The following is a 20,131-nucleotide window of genomic DNA, read 5'->3' as shown; positions in this document are numbered from 1 at the left end:
ACTGGTGTCTCAATACAGTCAGTGAATACAGTAATACTCATTGTGGTAATATGCAACTGTGTGGGTGACTTCTGGATTTATCAGTATTTCTTATTAAAATAATAATAACCATATTAAAATGTAACTGTATTTCTACAGAGCCAGAGAGCAAAACATTGCAGCCAAGGAACACACTCTTTTAGCCAAAAATGTTATTTTTTCTGTCTTATGACAAATGTGGGCTTTACCATATCATGCCTGATGTAATGGACTTTTGGATTTTTGATGTTGTCCATTAGTCTCTTGGGCTCTTGAGATGAAGCTTACATATTTATGAAGGTCATTCTTGAACTTGTGCACCAGTCCCTCTTCATCACTCTCCTGTCAAAGAAAGGAGAAAATACACACAACACACTTTGTGCATCATCGGTGACGTGAAGTTTGGGCTTGATCTGAGTGATGGTCCGCTCTTGCTGAGCCTTTCTGCTGTGGAAAGTGTCCAGTTCTTGCTCCATCCACCCAGAGGAAAGCAGCCCAAGCATCGATCTTTTTCTTTAGCCATTAGTGCTGATCTATTCCCCCTCTGCCTCATCCCGGGTTCATTTGTATTCTAATTGCCAGGCCTTGAAGTGACATGCTATGTTTCGTACAAGGCTGTTTTCTGTCAATGCTGTGCCAATACTAGTGTAGTGCTGTCTTCAGCTATACTTTGATTTTTAATGTGACATTTTAAGCCTCAAGGAGTTCACATATATGTGTATATATACTGGTTGTTTTGTAGGACATTCATTAGGACATGAGTTAAGTTTGAAATCTTTTTTTATGTGTGTGTTTACACTTATAGACGTCAGAGTTTATGAGATCTATGATTGACCTCAGTGATCCATTCTAACTATGCTTTGATGTTTTTTTTTTTTTACTTTTCTCTTTTAAAATGTAAGACCATCAAGCTAAGACAGATTTTACAGAATTTGTTTTTAAACTGCCATGGAAACATTACTTCAGTTATACTTCATTTATTTACTTCATTTTTATTTTGAAAGAATATATAACTTTAAATTGATCTAAATATGTTTTATTGTTTTTTTATTGTTTATTTATTTATTTTTGTTTTGTCTTGTCTTGTTTTTGTTCTTTTGTCCTGTTTTTTTTTTTTTTTTAATGTTGGCAGGTCAAGTAATAATCTGAACTACTTGGCCAAACTGGGCCACCAGAAACAAAATCTTTACTGTTGTGCCCCATTTTTTAATTTATTAATTATTGTCCATGAAATTGGATTTTGCCTTTGATAATTGGCCTAATTTTATAGCCAATTATGTTTGTAGCTTTCTTCACTCAATCCAATTTCTTCCCAAAGACGATAAAGCCCAGACCAAGTCTGTGACATTTAAAAGACAAAGTAAACTCTCAGTTTAGCCTGTGTGACACTGAGCACAGAGTGCGTGCTCTCTTCCCTTTCATAATGCTGATGATAAAATATGACCCATCTTTCTAGGCAAGAATAGATGCATGCTGAGTGTCACACATCAGTTGCGACACATCAACACGCTTGTGTTGGCAGTTATTATTCATGTCCAGTACTGTGGTTGATGTTGGAGGCTTTAAGGAAGGAATAAAAGACAGGTAATAGATGTGCTCTATCAAATGCTTTGCGAGGGAGATACGCAGAGACAGTCGAGCAGTTATTGTTATCTTAAAATGAGTGTATGTGTGTGAGAGCGAGGACAAGAGATTATTAAAACAGGTGTGTGTCTCCACATGCTGATGGTGTGTGATTATTCATTACTTGCAGGCTTGCTGCTGGCTCTCTGCTGAGAGCAAGTCCCAGAGTCACCTTGACTGAGCCTCATATAGAAATATCACACTTATTACAACTGCTGCCGAGGCCCAACCTGTCCGACCCATGAGAGGCATGAGGATTCTGTACTTAATATTTGATTTAAACCAAACTATATGGTTGCATGCAGTGCACATTATTGTATATCTTTATATATATATATATATATATAGCCTTAAAAGCTATGTATATTTTCAAGTAACTATATAACTTATATTGGTTGCACTTTATTTTACAGTACGTGTTCTAACATGTACTTATAGTGTACTTTCAGTGTATTTATCTAAGAAAGTTCTGGTAATACAAGGTAACTACATTGGTTAGGTTTAGGGGTAGGTTCAGGGTTAGTACCTAGTTATTACATAGTTATTGTAATTACTATAATAAGATAATAAGTACATAGTATGTACATGAGGAACAGGACTGTAAAATAAAGTGCTACCCTTATATTAAATACAAAATATTTTGTTTTGGCTGACCCTTTATTTTAAGGGGTCCTTGTATTTTTTATTATAAAAAACAATATATTATGCATATTTACATGCAAGTAAACCTAACCCAAACCCTAATTTAATTTTAACCATATAGTAAGTACATGTAGTTACTTAATATTACTCAGTACTTAAACGTATAATTACACTGTAACAAGGACACCTTAAAATAAAGTGTAACCCTGTTTTGTTTCGGCATCAATCCTTCTTGATGTTCCCTGTTTATTTTTTTTTAGAATTGATCAGTTATGCCCAACCAATGAAAGACATGATGTTTCAATTCTTGATATAAGATTTAAAGCAACTATATGGTTTCATACATTGCACATATATGTGTTTATATTTGTATATGCTGCTATAAAAGCTCTTCTATCTCTGTCTACTGTGAGGATGCCTGCAGCTTCTGCTGGTCATACTTCACATGCTCAGTTCCCACATTCGCATCACTGATCCCGTTTTATGGGCTGTTGAACCAAAGAAAGAGAGAGAAAATAGAGAAAACAGTCTTTATAGGATGAGACACCAAGCTGGTTTGCAGACCATTTATCTCTAAAATTTTAATTATAGTAAATATTACCATCCAGGGACTTAGAAGTAGCTATTGTGACAGAAGGACAATGATAAATTGGGCTATAAAATCCATGAAACTAGATTTTTTTGTGTTGCTCACAGTGCTTATGCAATGCATACATTGATCCTTTTAAGATACTGTCCCACTGCTGTGGCTCAAAAATCTGAATTTATAGTCTTCCGGAATTAAAATTCACACTGTGCGCTCTGGTCCCAGATGAACTGTGTTCTTCTTGGTCAGCAGATATGTAGCAGAAACCCCTTACTCGAATACTTTGAAATGAGCTGCTTCTTTTCAACAAAGACATGTTCTTCTATATGTCCTCCTCAATATATATATATATATATAGAAGATTTACCACAAAATTTAACAACAGAATAATTAAGTATTTTTACATGTTAAATGCTTTTAATTATTAGCTAATTATTTGATATTATATTATTTTATATAATTATTTGTATATTTATTTTATTATTATTGCTCTGCATCAGTTGCATAGCTGAGCTGAGAAATTATTCTTATTTTCAGCATGAATCTCTTACCAGCCTTGTCATATTTGAAGCATAAAATATTGATAAGTGCAAGAAAGTGTAAAAACTGGTAGACCAAGATATATTGAAAACTGTTATATCCATATCATGTTATCAAAAAATATCGAACATGTCACTTCAAATGCAAGAGCTCTTTAAAGCAGGATGCATTTTGATTGGCTGTCAATGTTTTCAATGTTGTTTCTATTAGAAAAATCAATCTGCAAGTGATTCCAATGATATCATTCCTTCCTATCATTATATATGTGGTGTGGATTCTGCTATCCATTTACATCTAGGACAATTTTTAAAACTATATCTTAATCATTGCTGTTTTCAATGAACAGGCCTTAAATTTGGACTGTCAATACTTGCTGTGCACTGGAAATACATTTGATCTGAAAAAGGAAGTGGTGCTTAAAGAAAGGTCAGTTGTCCTAAGCGGCAAAACAGGACCTCGGTAAAGGCAAAGAATGTAGGACAACAACTTTGAAACATCAAGGGAAACTGTATTTCCTTCTAACACATTCAAGATGATGAATGATCATATTTAAGATCTCTCTGTCAGTCCTCAAGCTGGTCTGTATCTCAGCTGACATGTATGTCCTAAATCTGTCTGTCTTCCATCTCCCCCATCTGCCTCTTCAACAACTCCAACTCCCTACCTGGATGCATGGTCTCACCGACTGTGTGTTTGTGTGTGTGTGTGTGTGTGTGAGCAAATAAGGAGGTGTGAGAAAGACTGCATACTCCATTACTGCACAAAGCCCATAGGGAACGGGGATGAAGAAAAGAAAATGATGATAATATTGAAGGTAGGAAGAAAACAAGAAACAACCACGCAAGCAGAAAAATAGAAGGATAATGAAAAAAAGTGAAGAAATGGGAAAGTGTGCGAGAAAAGAGCAATATAGACAGAGGCAAATCAAAGACTGGCAGCGCACTGACAGAGGGTAGAGTTCATATTGAGGACAGCTCATCCATAAACTGGACATGACTGTAAATCCTCATGTTTTTCTCTTAAGCCACTATCTCGAAGTCTAAGACAGCCTTCTTCATGCAGAGTGGTATCACTTGCATCAGGGAATAATGAGATTAATTTAGCAGGAGCTGGAGAGTAAAATAACAGTGATTATAACCAGGCTTTCATCACTCTGTCTTTCATCCCGCCGCTCTCTCTAGCCCCTCCGGATTGATGGAAGCCGACGACGCATTTCCTTCGCGATTGTGGTGATGTCCTCGGCGAAATGCCAGCGTTCTCTTGATTAATCTGCCTGCTCTGTTCCAATCAGTGTCACAGCAGGAGAGAAATGCCATGTGTTTTAAATGGCCAGCTTTAGCACATGGGCCGGTATTATGAGCTCGGCCTCCCGTGGAGTTGCACAAATAAGTTTCCTTTTGGTGGGACAGCTTGGGTGTGAAAAACAAAAATGATGACAGAAGATTGCAAGGTATAGCAGAAGCCTGTCAAAGCATATTATAAATAGGTACTTTTAGCACACATGTGTGACCATCTTTTGCACTTCAAACCAGATTTGACATTTAGAATTTATGCATTATGTTAAGACATTTCCAGGCTGTAAAACCCCCTTTTCTTTTTTCTTTTTTACTTTCTACCTGTTGGAGTATGAGGTGCTATTTTCTTTAAAAGAAGGTCATATTAAAAACTACATTTAATAGTCTATGTAAATGTGCATTATATTTGTTGTTGTTGTTTTTAACGATATAATCCCTCTAAAACAATAATACATCCTTATATGATACAAATCCTGAAAAAAGTATTATGGTTCTCAAAAATAATAAGAAGCACAACTGCTTTCAACATTGACAGGCTGATAATAATAAGAAATGTTTGTTTGAGCACCAACTCAGCATATTATTATTAGTTCTTAAAGGTATCCACCCAAAACATCACATTTTCCATCATTTACTTATCCTCAAGTTGTTCCAGACTGGTATGAAGTTCTCTCAGCTGTTGAACACAAAAGAAGGTATTTTGAAAAATGTTGGTACAGTTGACACTAGCCATTGACTTCCATATTATGATACAATACAATGGAAGTTAATGGCTACTGTCAACCAACATCCTTCAAAATATCTTCTTTAGCGTTCAGCAGAAGAAAGAAATGCATACAGGTTTGGAACAAGAAGAGGGTGAGTAAGTAATGACAAAATAAATATATTTTTTGGATGAACTATGCCTTTATAGATCATGTTACAATGAAGACTAGTTATGGCTCCTGAAAATTCTGCTCTTTACAAGAAATAAACCCGATTTTAAAATCTATTTAAACAAACCCTACATAATTATTTTACTGCTGTGTGTCATCATTGCCCTGTTGGACAAAACAACACACACACACACAAAACAATCACTGAAAAACTGAGTGCACCTTTAAAAACATGACTGTAGAATTAATTTAAGAGATTATAATGGCCTAGGGTGATCTCTGAAGCCATTTGAGTGCTATATCTCTGGTGAAAGTCCATAAGTGTGTTTAGTCTGTCTTCACAAAATTCTTTAATGCTGACTCATCAACTTGCACAGCTGCACCAAGCGCTACATGGTAACTCAACACACTATTCTGCCCCAACACATACACAAACAAAAGAGGAAAACAACATGAATTGTTTCCAACGCTCAACTGACAGTCCTGGGTCTTTGTAATTTCAGAAAGCTGTCTTCACCCCCCAGCAAACATGATGAGACAGCAGGTCCTGTGTAGCTACAGAGCTTAGCCATGCTCTCTGCCTCTACTGCTGGAGAGGATGTTCCACGCAAAAACCAATCAACAGAAGACAAGCTTCATCCAAACTCCATGCTACAGCATACACATACGGCAATAGAAGCACTTCTGGAGAATCTAACTTACCTATTATTAGCTAACAATTTTATGTAAGGATTAGAATAGTCTTTTTTTAACTGCATAATCATCTAAAGCTGGTCTTCAGGCACCGGTTTAGTGTGTCATTTTGGCCACAGTTACAGCACATTAGCTTTCAGGCACAGTCGGCATCCCTCACCTTTGCAATTTCCGTCCAGACAGAGATGATGCCATGCAGCCAGACTCTGTCAGTGCTTGCTGACCAGAGTCACGTAAGATGAACTAATCATCCCAGACACGATCTGATGCTGCGCCGCCTGACTGAGTTCGTAACTACAGTGGGCCATGGGGATCTGTGTCAGTTTCTCAGAGGCACAGATACACATCGGAGAACAGAAACATACCAGCTTTTAAGACATTTGTATGATAATTCCTTTTTTCACACTTAAAAAGAAACGAGTTCGTAGTGAGAAGAAGAAAAAAAAACACCCAGTGGTATAAAGTTGTATTGTTGTAAAGCAGCAAATGCCCCAGTGTGTAAATATACAATCTGATATGTTGAAAGATAGGCATACGCATATTTTTTTTTCCTGTCCCTGTCATCAGATTTCTCATATCAGCACACAGTCCCGAAGCAAAGCCCGGTGAGAATGCTGTGATGTTTGTTACCAGTAGCAACTGAATTTGAGTCTGTGCCACACGTCAAGCTGTGAGAACATTTTTCTTAACACACGCACATAAATGTTACAGTGACTCATTTAAGCTGGTTTATTTTTAAGGCCTCTTCAGATAAAAGGGAAATGTGGCTCATTGAAAATGCACTAGATTAGTCGGGATCAACTGGTGGGTCGTGACTCAGAAATGGATAGCAGGGGAAAACAATGCCAAATGGACATAAAATAATAAGAGATTTCATTTTTTGATGTCTAAACTCCAAAATATGTTGCCACCTGGATGATATTCACCTTTCAGCAACAACAGATCATTTTTATTTGCAATTGATTTAGTTAGAACATCTAACAGCGGATGGTAACATAAGCAAACCCTGGACCCGTTGAAATTGTGAAGAAGAAATTTTACAATTCTATTTCTTTATCCACATTATTATTCTTGTAAGAGCGGGTGAAGCCATTTGTAAATTTTATAGGGACTGGCTTCTATGTCATTTTTGTTCCAAATATTTTAAGCTTTACATAACAGCTCAAATTGCTGATTGGTGCAAATCGGTGTGTCTTACCATATTATTCTAATGTATTTAGCCTATTCATATAAACTCACTGGATTCTAATGCAAACAGTTTAGCACTTTGTCTTTAATCTCCCTACAGCGGCTAATGAACCAAAAGTCTTACATATTCACAGAAAACAGTGTCTTTCCACTTTGAAGAATTAGGTGGATACTGGATACCATTCAAAAATGTGGGGTTGGTAAGAATATTTACTATAAAAAAATAATAAAAAAAAAACAACAAAAAAAAAAAACAAGGATCCTGTGCTCACCAGAACTTTGTTTATTTCATCAAAAACACAGTAAAATAAGTAGCAATATCTTTTTCAATTTACAATAACTGTTTTCCATTTTAATATGTTTTAAAATGTAGTTTATTCCTGTGATGGTGAAGCTGAATTCTCAGCAGGCATTAATCCAGTGTCACATGATCTTTCATCAATGAACTGAATTTGTGCTCGAGAAACATTTCTTATCATTCTGAATGCTGAAACAGTTGGTGATTTTATTTATTTATTTTTCTGGGGGATTCTTTGATTAATTTAAAGCTAATAAAAAGAGCATTTATTTGAAACAGAAATCTTTTGTAACACTGGACTGTAAATGTCTTTTGATTTTTTCACTCTTAAATGAATTGAATGAATATATGCTGAATAAAAGTATTAATTTCTTCAGAAAAAATCTTACTGATTCCAGTGTTTTGGATGGTAGTGTATATTGTCCTACATTTACATATTTAATCTGATGTGGATTTCCATTTGTTTATGATTATTAATTCTTGAAAGGAATAGATTCAAACAATTGTACTTGCACTAGTAATGATTTGTTCAAACAAATAATGATTAATGTCCCCAAGAAGTAAAAAACAACAACAAAACATTTGGAGACTGGAATGTGACTCACCAGATGATTCAGCATTTTTCATGCCCTCTTCCACCATTGAGGAAGACCACTTTGTGTCCCATAGGAGACAGTTATTATTAGCCAGCCAATGAATCACACCAGCAGTTGCTCTCAGTGGACAGACGTTATGCTAGTTTGCTTGTGAGCATGTTTAGCAACATCTATCCAGTGAAATCAATATTGTTTTCAAATTCCCTACCATTTACAAGTTTGGGGATTTGTGTTATTTGTCTGTAGAACACTAAATCACTAAAAGGCTTGCTTTCACATGCTGAATTTAAATGTTATGCTTTACCAGTTAACAATTCAGTTGGAATATGTTACTAAAAAACTGTGCAAATGCAGTTTAACATGCTACTGGTGTCCCTAGTAGTTTGTGATCTAATTCGACACACTTAGATGCACACAAGCAGAAAAAAGAAGAAGAGAAGAGTGATAAAAGGAGTTTGTTGTGTGTTCACTGAAGTACTACACAGTGTAATATAGTAGCTACAGATGAAAGAGGTGTTAGCACTACACACTTCAATAAATCACATCAAATCCTGCAACTGCGCTGCCATCAAGGGGCAACAGAACTTTTCTGATCATTTGGATCAGAATGAGTGAAAACTATGAAGAATTCTAATTAACCTTTTAAGACCTTATTGAGCGTCTAAACGTTGCAGTGAAATACATTTCCTTGTCGGATACAGCATATTGGTGCTGACTTGAGATATCAGTTCAGACAGTCACCCCCCCACCCCCCACCCTTCGCTGACAAATTGATTGAGGCTCAGAGAAAATGTTAAGACCTCAAACTCTCTCACCTTGATGCTGAGTGGACTCTAACTTATTACAGACACAAATTATTTGATTATCTTAATATGAAAAGAAAAGATGGAAAACTGCAAGTAGAGAACCTAATCTGGCACAACCTTTTTGTTTTGATATCTAGCACACACACTTTCAGAGTTGTGATGTTCATGTAATTTAAAAAAGATTCATTGATATGACATTACGTGTCACATTAAACTGTTAATTTGGCATGTATGTATGCTTTTAGCTTTCTTTAAGGTTTAGGAGTGCTGCATGTAGAATACAGTAGATACTGGGAACACTCTAATTGTAAGTAATGCTCACCTCAGCTAAATACTTAATACAATAGCTAATGTAGACTAATGAGATCACCAATTATTAGCCATTCAGAGAAGAGGAAAGAAGTTTTGATGACTCAGATAATGATTGTTTAGAGACTTTAATCGAATGAGACTTTTGGCTAGAAAGTAGTTGACTCCTCTAGAGAGGGATGAGAGAGAAGGTCTTGAATTCATAATGATCTCCATTGACCGGACTATATATTACAGAACTACAGAATATAATGTAACATAATATAACTATTTGTGAGAATTCAGTGCAATTCTGTAAGAAAGAAACAACAACAGAAATGCTGTATCTTCACATAAAGGAGATTTTGTTTGGGGGAAGTAATGTTATAAATCTTGACCTGAATGGCTGATACATTATGTTTAAAATGTTTCAATAAGCTGCCAGTGGAGTTTGGTCACAGTTATGGATTTTTCTTGTGAAAAAGGCACATTTGCAAAACAAAATATGTGAATCCTGTTTCTGTACAATATGACTTTATCTAAGATCGATTAGTCATGAACTAATCTCTTTTGCTTACTATGAAGAGATTCTGCAGGACAGGAGCAGTCACATTCCTAGTGATGAATGGTGCCCATTTGACCCACTTTAACATATCTCTAGATATACCACTGAAATTCTAAACACACCAGCTGTGTCAAATCAAATGACCTGCTTTGCAAAATGGTAAAAACACCGTCTAGGCAGCTCATGGGATTTTGAGACCTGAAGCCTCTGTCCTTACCTTATCTGTATTAGTGACCATTAGAGAGTGTTCTCTAAAACATGTTTGCATTTTTTGTTTATTTGTGATAACAAAGAATGGCCATTTTGATCTCTCACAGATGATAACTAGACTTATTTATCTGCATTAGTGTACATAATGTACATGCCATCAGGAAAATATAACTTGAACTTTCATCCCAAATTTTGTGTCTGCTCCTTCAGTCGCCATGCAGCATCCATGTACTTAGTGATTTCAGAGTTCTGCCTTGGAAAATTTAATCTTCGGTCACTACGATCTGAGGCGATCTGAAATATTGCACAAAAGACATGATTAGGAAGACATCCTACAACCTAAATATATATATTTTATATATACTAAACAGATTTAGAGAACATTAGTGACTCCCATATTGTAATCCTTTTCTTTCATTCATTCAGTAACTCACTTAAATAAATGAATACATACATGATACGCACATAAATAAGAACTTACTAAAGGACTTGATATCCATCCTATCTCTTGTGCTTCAGTCTGAGGGTGAGAGTACTTTTTTGTGGGCTCCAGATGGGCCCTCTGTATAGCCTGGACGAAAGCAGCTGTACAAAAACTTATTTTCATTACATTTTACATAGTACAATACATTTAATTTACATAACCATTAAACCCAGACAACCAAACAGTAAATGGTAAACATAATTACGTCATCACCAGTAACATAACATATAGGTTTAATATATTTTGTGGATTTAACAAATGTTGTAAGTATGGTATTTTGGCTGAAACTATGGCAGAATTGTGTTAAATCAAATGTAAGCTAGTGTAAATAAGTTACTTACGGTCCTCCTCTTCTTTTCTGTACGTGATGTTGGACATGGGCTTGTCAGTCAGAATGTGCACTGAAGAAATAAAGAGGATCTTTTACATATTTAACCAAACACAGAGACATACACACTGTAAACAAGTGAAGCTCTGCACTCACGCTTCTTGAAGGGGTTGATGTTAAACTCGGTGTAAAGCTTCTGGTGTCTCAGCTCCTTCATTATTGTCTCGACATGGATGGCATTCTGGTGAACTATGTCCACAGGGTCCTTTTCTTTAGGGTTTGCCATATTTAGTGTTATCGAATATTTTTTATTTGCTAATGTTTGCTAGTTTGACCACAGAATCACTTCCAGCAGCCAACACTTCGGCTTTCTCTGGAATCTTGTTGCGTGGCAACCGTAAACAGAGCGCTAAAACAGTTTTAACCACACGAGGGCGCCAAAGCCCACTAATTCGTTTGCATTAGAAATTCGTTGGGTATTTTTTTTCTTAATCGCAGACTGTATAAAAACATACATACATAGTGGCCTCTGTGAGGCCGTGATTATATTACTCCAGCAGGAACCATGCTTGTGTTTGATGAATGAATGAATTAATTAATTAATAATCAAAACTAAATCGATATATAAAGTTGATAAAAACAATAAATAAATACAATGACATGGAAGCATTTGTTGCGGTTTAAAATAAGAATATCTAAAATTAGTAATATTTTTTAGTAAGAAAATTATTTATTTATTTTGTAGAAAATAAATAAATTAACCAATCAACAAACAAACTTTTTTTTTTTCATGGAAAGTGCTGTCTTAAAGTACAATATTTGTTGTGGTTTAAGAACCACGAATATCCAAAATTATTTATTTTTTTGTCAAAAACAAACAAACAAACACAGTGTTGTGTTAAATTATTGTCTGTGGTTCCCATTACCCAAGCAAGCAAGCAAACTAACTTTAATTAACAAAGTACAAAGTTAAATTTAGCAAGTACAGAAATAAATATATTTCTGTGTGAAAGTGTGTTAAATTAAATTAAATATTTTTGTGGTTTAAGAACCAGGCATTTCAAAAATGATGAATGTTTTTTTTTAATATATATATATTTATGATATATTCAATACATCTATATGCAATAGAATATTTTTTTAGGTCAAACTGATAAATGTCTTAAATTTAGCTTATACTGTTGTCAGATCGCAGATGTAACAGTTTTGTTTGAATAGTTTTAAATCATTATTAACTACAGGTTTTATGTTATTTTCCCATGTTAGCCTCTGTACCTATTAAGCAGCATAAAAATGTGCAATTATTAGAATTTTGCTCTTTGATATTATGTCTCTTGGAGGATTAAAATTCATTATACAGTCAAAACATTGGTACAAATTTTAACCTGCACACAAAAACTACATGTAGTGTATCATTTGTATTTATGCATATTTATCCTGTTAACAATTCTTTGTTTTACACCAAAGTTTTATTTAAAAAAATGCCCACTGGACTGTTCTTATACATCAGTAAAAAGAACGTGAGAAAGTTTCCAGGACATCTAACCATGAGTCCATGCTATGTCTCTGACTAGCAGTCATCCATAACCACAATCTGTGCCGAAACACAAACACACACTCGCTCAAGGTCTATTGTCTACACGCACACCATGATGATTCTCTATCTCATACACAGAAGGACAACGTGAATGCGAATGCGTGCGTTTGTTTAGGTGTGAGTAAGTGTATGTTGAGGTTCAGATAAATGGGCCTACCATCATTCTTTGTCACCCACCTTCAGCAGAAATTATGCTTTATTTTCTCAGTCGCACAGGCAGAGAAGGAGCGGCTGCAAAATCTCTATCTAGAAGATAAACCCTAGGAGTCATACACCACTGATGGCACTGATTGTACTGAATACACTCGCCATCACTGAGGCCCAGAGGAGACGCCACTTGGTCATGGGAAACTCTCTTGAAAAATCAGATTGGCACTGCTCTTTAAGTGTTCCCTCAGCCTCAGCATGTTCTCGGTTAATAGGACTGTGTAAAGGATTCCGGGTACCGAAATGACCCAGCCATGAGTCCCAGTCTGTTCTAGATCAGTGTTTAGTCTTTGTAATGAAATTGGGTGTTCCTGCAGGTGTAGACTGGATGATATAAGGTCATAATGCAGGCTGTAAGCATTGGCGGTATTGAATTCACCTTGAGTTTGTTCCCAAATGTCTCATCAGATCTAATCACTCAGGATTTATTTTGAGTTGTTTCCACAAACCCAGAACACTTCCTAATATGTCTTGATGCATGTAAAGTGAGCTTAATAAAATGCTTAGAAAGTAACACATTAAATACCTTGGAAAAACAGCTTGAAATTGTAAATAGCTTGAAAATCCCTTAAATAGACTGAGTCAAATTGTTCTTAAATGCGCTAAGAGCAGCAGCAATTTAAGAGTTGACTGTCCTGAAAATTACCTGCCTGAAGAGGAATACTGATCGTCTCATTTCTGGCTGTTAGCATGGAACAACTGAATATGCAAGGCAGACAAAAGTCTTTACTTGGACTCCATATCCTTTTTCACAGATGTTTTTAATAGATTTTTAATCCTCAAACTGACACTTTTTTATTAAGCTACAACGCTTTAATCATACTGTAATTATGCTTGTTTGTTTGCATACTGTATGTTTGTGTATCTATCTATCTTTCTTTCTATCTATCTATCTAATATGTTTTACAAGACATCAAAATATTTCAGATATTCTATTTGAACATTTCAGGTATAGGTATGTTACTTATCGTCTCCTTGCAATTATTTGTGAAATTTACTATAGCAATTTCTTGATGAAAACGGTTAAGAACTAAATCAGTGTATCTTATGTATTTCCCAGACATTCATAGGTTATTGGATTATTATTATTATATATTTCTCTCTCTCTCTCTCTCTCTCTCTCTCTCTCTATATATATATATATATATATATATACATATATATAATTTTTTATAAGAAAATAGCTACTATTTTAGCTCTTCTTTTACAAATCATGTTTAATCCAATGTTTCTTGCTGTTTCTTTGTAATTGTTTGTGAAATTTACCAGCAATTTACTTTTTACTAGAAACCTACTAAGTATTACTAAGTACTGTATCTATCTATGTCTGTCCATATAGAAAATATGCTTTAAATGAAATTTGACTTGAGCAATCAAGAGAGCAGGTCAATTGTACAAGGGTTGTTTTTTTTTTTTTACAACAACAACAACAAATGAACAATTTCATTAATATTTCACTTACATACACTAAATACAATCAACCTTTGCTAAACTTGTAAAGATGCCTTATACAACTTTTATTTACTTTTATGTTGTTACTTTTGTCTAATAAAAATCTATAAAAGATTTGTATTGTCACATAGCTTGCTTTGCTTAATATTTGCTTACACCATTTCTCATATCAAAGTTTACGTAATAGATTTTCTTCAGGCATTCAGTAATGTTGAGTCAGGTCCTTTTGTTTCATGCGTACTACAAATTAATCTTTGCAAGAACTTCAACCAGAAAAACTTCACGTTAGATTCTTCTAAAATGAAAATGAACTAACACACTTCGCGCAAGTTTCAGGTTGTTTTGTAACGTGAACGCCTGCAGTTATTAGTTTGACATTTGTTAAATTAACTGCATTAACTTACACTGGCACTTGATGTGTTCTGTTATCTGATTGGCGAAAATACTGTCTGCTCTTCACAAGCTTATCAAGTGACTTCGCTTCTGTCATCACACACAGACAGCTAAACATAGAAACACACACACCTCTCTTTGTTGTCACTGCTAATAGCAATTTCAGCGAGTATGTCACATAAAACATGTGTTCCTGCTTTTCCTCTATCCCCATGGCCTTATATAACAAGTGTTATTACTGTAACTGTCACTTTGTTCATTCCTAAGAGGATGTCCAGAGGAATAAAGAGAACGTAAGACAAATACAGAAACAGCTTGCTGCTTGCCTCGCATTCTTTTCTCGAGTGGCTTTTGTTTGGGGAAAGGATTTATCACATGGGGATGCACAAAGGAATTCGTCATGAGTGGGATCTGAGCAGTCCTGACAGGTGAGAGAGAAGAAAGAACTGCAGACCAAGTTACTTTGATTACTTAAAGTGCATTTGATCAACTATAGCAGGCTCTCTGTGGCCGCTGTGCTCTGTCTTCTGCCTGAGAGCGTTTCCAAAGTTCACTCATTAAGACTCCTTATCAGACAGCGGCGTCTTAATGGGATTTTGATGGTGGTAAATGTCAGTGGACACAGTATATGGCAAACTAAGCATGATCATAGTGCCTGCAGTTTTATTAGTAATTTTATAGGCAGCTCTGACATCAATTTTCAGTCACTGTAAAAAAATAAAAATAAATAATAAAACAAAGATTATCAGAGTATCTACTGAATACCATATTTCACAACAGGTCCATAAAGTTTCAAGAATAGAAATTATTGTACTGACAAAAATTCATTCAAAAATAATGTGTTCTATTGCTGAAATGTATATATATATATATATATATATATATATATATATATATATATATATATAAAAGATTTTTCAAAGTAGTAAATGAAAGAGATTATTGAAGTACACTTTACAAGATAAAAATGTTTAAAATGTCATGTTTAATTTAATGTTACTTACTCTTTTTTAACATTAACATTCTTACTCTGAAATTTGCAAGTAACTTCTCAGGGAAAATTCCTGGACTATTTCTTTCAGTGTATCTTATGTATTTCTCATTAATTAATTAATTAATTCATTTATCCATCCATCCATCCATCCATCCATCCCTCTATCTACACTTTTAAAAAAACTAATTTAAAAGTTGTATTGTGAATGAAAAAGATTATTGAAATATGCTTCACAATAAAATATTATTATTTAAATAAATAGTAATATTTCAACTTTTCTTCAAAAAATAGTTTAATTTAATGTTACTTGCTGTTTCCTTGTGTATTTTTTACATTTATTTGCAATTTCTGAATGAAGATTGATTCAAAAGTACACTATACATATATGTATATATATATATATATATATATATATATATATATATATATATATTATTATGATTAATTCCCTTGAAATAAGACCTGGCTATGTTAAATAAACCACTTCATCTGTCTTAAGGAAAAGCAGAAATCAGAACAGGCGGTCCCTCCTTCACAAGGTGATGAGCCAGCTAAATGTCAGATCTGTCTTCAACAACCACTTACTGCTTGGCGACAAAAGAGGGATTGGATTTCTTCAGAGTGGCCGGGTTGTGTTTGCAAAGTATCATTTGGGAGTTGGGCCTGTTTGGGCTTATGTCCAGAGTAGGTGGTGTGAGTAAAGAGGCTGTGTTTGGGTGTCCTGTGAGTATGACAGATATTGAGGAGGAACCAGCCCAAAGCCCGGGATCAATGTTATCATCAGCCCATATTTCCACTTGTTTCCCTGGAATGCATGAAGTGGCTGGAAATTCTTAACTGACAAAATGGAAAATTCTATACAAAAAACTACACAACAGACAAAACATAACAAAATAGTAAAATAAAATAATATATTATTGTAATGATTTAAAAATATCAAATATACATAAAAAAAATGTCCTAAGCATGTCAAATTTAACAAGAAAATAAATAAAGACAATTCAAGATATGTATATTGTCAAGAAACAAGTATATTAATCTTTTCAGTGCTTAAGTTCTGGAAAACAAGACATTTTCTTTTTTACTTGAAATTGTACAACTGGCAATCACTTCTCAAAAGACCATGTTTTTGTTTCTCGGAAAATTTGATAATTTTGTATTATCTTAACATAATGAGTTAAATACAAGAGGACCACTTCAAGTACTTACTGTAGCACAGTAGCTGTCATCCATCAAATTGAGACTGATGGGCTCATTAAGTTCAAAGAGACTCATAGACATCCCATTAAACCTTCACAATGAACTCTTCAGAGGCTAAATGTGTCTCAGACAGCATGGCCTGTCCATCATATTAATCAGAATAAACTATACATCTTTAATCCCTTTATCATACATGGCAATCTAAAAGAGACGGGTTGAAGGGAGGAGATTTTAAAGGCATTTTCTTAATGTAATCAGTTGCCATGAGTTGAATGATGGAGGATTGAAACTGGGTGAAAGCTCAACAACTAGTTCAGTACCAGTTTCATTTACAGATGGCCCCTGGGTTTTACAGGGAAATTCCACACTGACATATGTTTGACATGTCTATAATGTCACAGAATTATGACATGTCTTTTCATCAGAGGCTAAAAAATGCTATTTAGAAAATGCAAAGTTTTCTGGTGCTAATTTTGTTGAAGAGACAAAAAACACAACACATTGTTTTTGTAGATATGAGAGACTACCTCATTTTGTGTCTCAGTTTTAGAAATAATAAATTCAGTGTGCCATTAGAAAGCCTGTACAAGGAGCTCTGGTCCTGGGCCAGTTTCTGCCAGTTTGCTTACATATAATTAGCACACTTCACACCTGGCAGTGCTGCTAACACTTTACTCTCTGTTTGGCAATTACACTGAAATGGGATCAGTTCATTTTTGGTAGTCTCTTACATAATAATAATAATATTATTACCACCCCCCTCAAAAATATATATTTTGCATATATATATATATATATATATATATATATATATATATATATATATATATATTTATGCAAAAAAAGCGTCTGCTAAATGCATAAATATGTGTGTGTGTGTGTGTGTGTGTGTGTGTGCGTGCGTGTGTGTGTGCGTGTAGGTGCATTTAAAAAAATATATTGTGAAATCTTTTTTTGTAACCTTTTTCACAAAATTTTATATATTCTAAATTGATTACATGTAATGTAAAACATTTTAAATTATTTTTAAATTTTTATGATTAGAGCTTACAGCTCATGGAAGTCAAAAAACAGTATCTCAAAATATTCTAATGTTTACATTTGAGTTTCATTAACCATTACCATCAGTATTAATTCCTGAAGTATAAATTCTGTGTATCCCTTGTTCTTTGTAACCAAAATAATGATGAAGACTGCTGACTTGGCAATGATACAGAAGACGATCATTGACACCCTCCACAAAAAGGGTAAGTCACATAAGGTCATTACTGAAAGGGGTGGCTGTTCACAGAGTGCTGTATCAAAGCGTATTAAATGCAAAGTTGACTGGAAGGAAGAAATTGGGTAGGAAAAGGTGCACAAGTAAAAGGGATGAATGCAAGCTTGAGAATACTATCAAGCAAAGCCGATTCAAACACTTGGGAGAGCTTCACAAGGAGTGGACTGAAGCTGGAGTTTCCACTCTCAGACGTCTTCAGGAAAAGGGATACAAAGCAACTTCTGAAACAAATACAACGTCAGAAGCATTTTACCTGGGCTAAGGAGAAAAAGAACTGGATTGTTAATCAGTGGTCCAAAGTCCTCTTTTCAGATAAAAGTAAATTTTGCATTTCATTTTCACTTCATATAGGTGCTGATTTTTTTTTCCAGCAGGACTTTAGCACCTGCCCACAGTGCCAAAACCACTTCCAAGTGGTTTGCTGACCAAGACAGTCAATCCAACAATACAGATGAGCTGAAAGGCTTAATAGTGCCTCAGCAGTGCCACAGGCTTATCGCCTCCATGCCACATCTCACTGATGCTGGAGTTTGTTTTAAAGGAACGCCGACCAAGTACAGAGTGCACACATGAACATTTAAAGAGCTTGAACTTTTCTGTTATGCAAATACTTTTTTTTATCTTATGAAATATTCTATTTTGTGATACTTGATTTTCATGAGCTGTTACCTCTAATCATAAAAAAATGTAATAAATAAAAAAAATTATTTAACATGTAATGAATCGAGAATATACGAAACTACGAGAGTTTTTGAAATAAGTAAAAAGAAAAAAAGAAAAAAGAAAAGGATTTTCTCACGATTTTCAATTTATATATATATATATATATATATATATATATATAAGAAAGGAAGGGGATTTAAGTGACTTTGTACTGGAATGGTTGTTGGTGCCAGGCGGGCCGGTCTGAGTATTTCAAAAACTGTTAATCTACTGGGATTTTCATGCACAACCATTTCTATGGTTTAAAGAGAATGGTCCGAAAAAGATAAAATATCCAGTGTGGACGAAAATGCCTTGTTGATGTCAGAGGTCAGAGGAGAATGGAGCAGACTAGTTAAAGATGATAGAAAAGCAACAGTAACTAAAATAACCACTTATTAATGTATCAATGTAACCAATGTATGCAGAATACCATCTCTGAATGCACAACACATCAAACCCTGAAGCCGAATTTGGTGTAAAGAACATGGAAGCATGGATTAATCCTGCCTTGCCTCAACAGTTCAGGCTGCTGGTGTAATGGTGTGGGGGATTATATTATATTATTATATTTTCTTGTCACACTTTGGGAACATTAGTACCAATTGAGCATCGTTTAAACGCCACAGCCTACCTGAGTATTGTTGCTGACCATGTCCATCCCTTTATGACTACAGTGTACCCATCTTCTGATGGCTACTTCCAGCAGGATAATGCACCTTGTCACAAAGCTCAAATCATCTCAGACTCGTTTCTTTAACATGACAATGAGTTCACTTTACTCAAATGACCTCCACAGTCACCAGATCTCAATCCAATAGAGCACCTTTGGGATGTGGTGGAATGGGAGATTCGCATCATGGATGTGCAGCCGACAAATCTGCAGCAACTGCGTGATGCTATCATGTCAATATGGACCAGAATCTCTGAGGAATGTTTCCAACACCTTGTTGATGTGTGTGTGTGTGTGTGTGTGCTTCCTTGGTGAGCATAAAAAATCTTTTAAAATGTATAAATCAGTCCGCTTTTGGTTGTGTTATGTTATGTTTTATGTTGGTTGTGCTGCATTTTCTCTGAGTTTCTCCTGTGGACTGATTAAAAGGCTTCAAAAGTTATTTGAAGTTGTTTGTCATTGTGTGCTCCTTACAGCACCCACACCGTGACAGGTCTCTTACGTAACAATAATAATATTTTTTCCCCTGGCTAACTTAATTTATTTCACTAATATATGTGAGTGTGTGTGGGATTAGAAATTGAAAATATTGAAATCAC

The 20,131-nt window shown here is 34.9% G+C and overlaps 1 protein-coding gene across 1 annotated transcript; it reads right to left on the bottom strand.

Annotated features, from left to right (window-relative positions):
- Nucleotides 1-9,601: 9,601 nt before the first annotated feature.
- On the bottom strand, nucleotides 9,602-11,394 carry cfap144 (cilia and flagella associated protein 144). Its single transcript, XM_052559866.1, has 4 exons — nucleotides 11,192-11,394; nucleotides 11,049-11,108; nucleotides 10,705-10,808; nucleotides 9,602-10,517 (listed from the first exon to the last, which is right to left on the bottom strand). The coding sequence occupies exons 1-4, from the start codon at nucleotides 11,319-11,321 to the stop codon at nucleotides 10,404-10,406; spliced, it is 408 nt and encodes a 135-aa protein (XP_052415826.1). The 5' UTR covers nucleotides 11,322-11,394; the 3' UTR covers nucleotides 9,602-10,403.
- Nucleotides 11,395-20,131: the final 8,737 nt, after the last annotated feature.

This window comes from Carassius gibelio, chromosome B6 (assembly GCF_023724105.1).
Source record: "Carassius gibelio isolate Cgi1373 ecotype wild population from Czech Republic chromosome B6, carGib1.2-hapl.c, whole genome shotgun sequence".
NCBI lineage: Eukaryota > Metazoa > Chordata > Actinopteri > Cypriniformes > Cyprinidae > Carassius > Carassius gibelio.
This window is presented reverse-complemented; position numbering and strand designations above follow the sequence as displayed.

Coding starts and splice junctions, on each gene's coding strand:
- cfap144 (XM_052559866.1), bottom strand. CDS start 11,321: ATGGCAAACCCTAAAGAAAAGGACCCTGTGGACATAGTTCACCAGAAT. Junction 11,109..11,191: donor CATCAACCCCTTCAAGAAGC/GTGAGTGCAGAG, acceptor TTATTTCTTCAG/TGCACATTCTGACTGACAAG. Junction 10,518..10,704: donor GATGGATATCAAGTCCTTTA/GTAAGTTCTTAT, acceptor GCAATATTTCAG/ATCGCCTCAGATCGTAGTGA.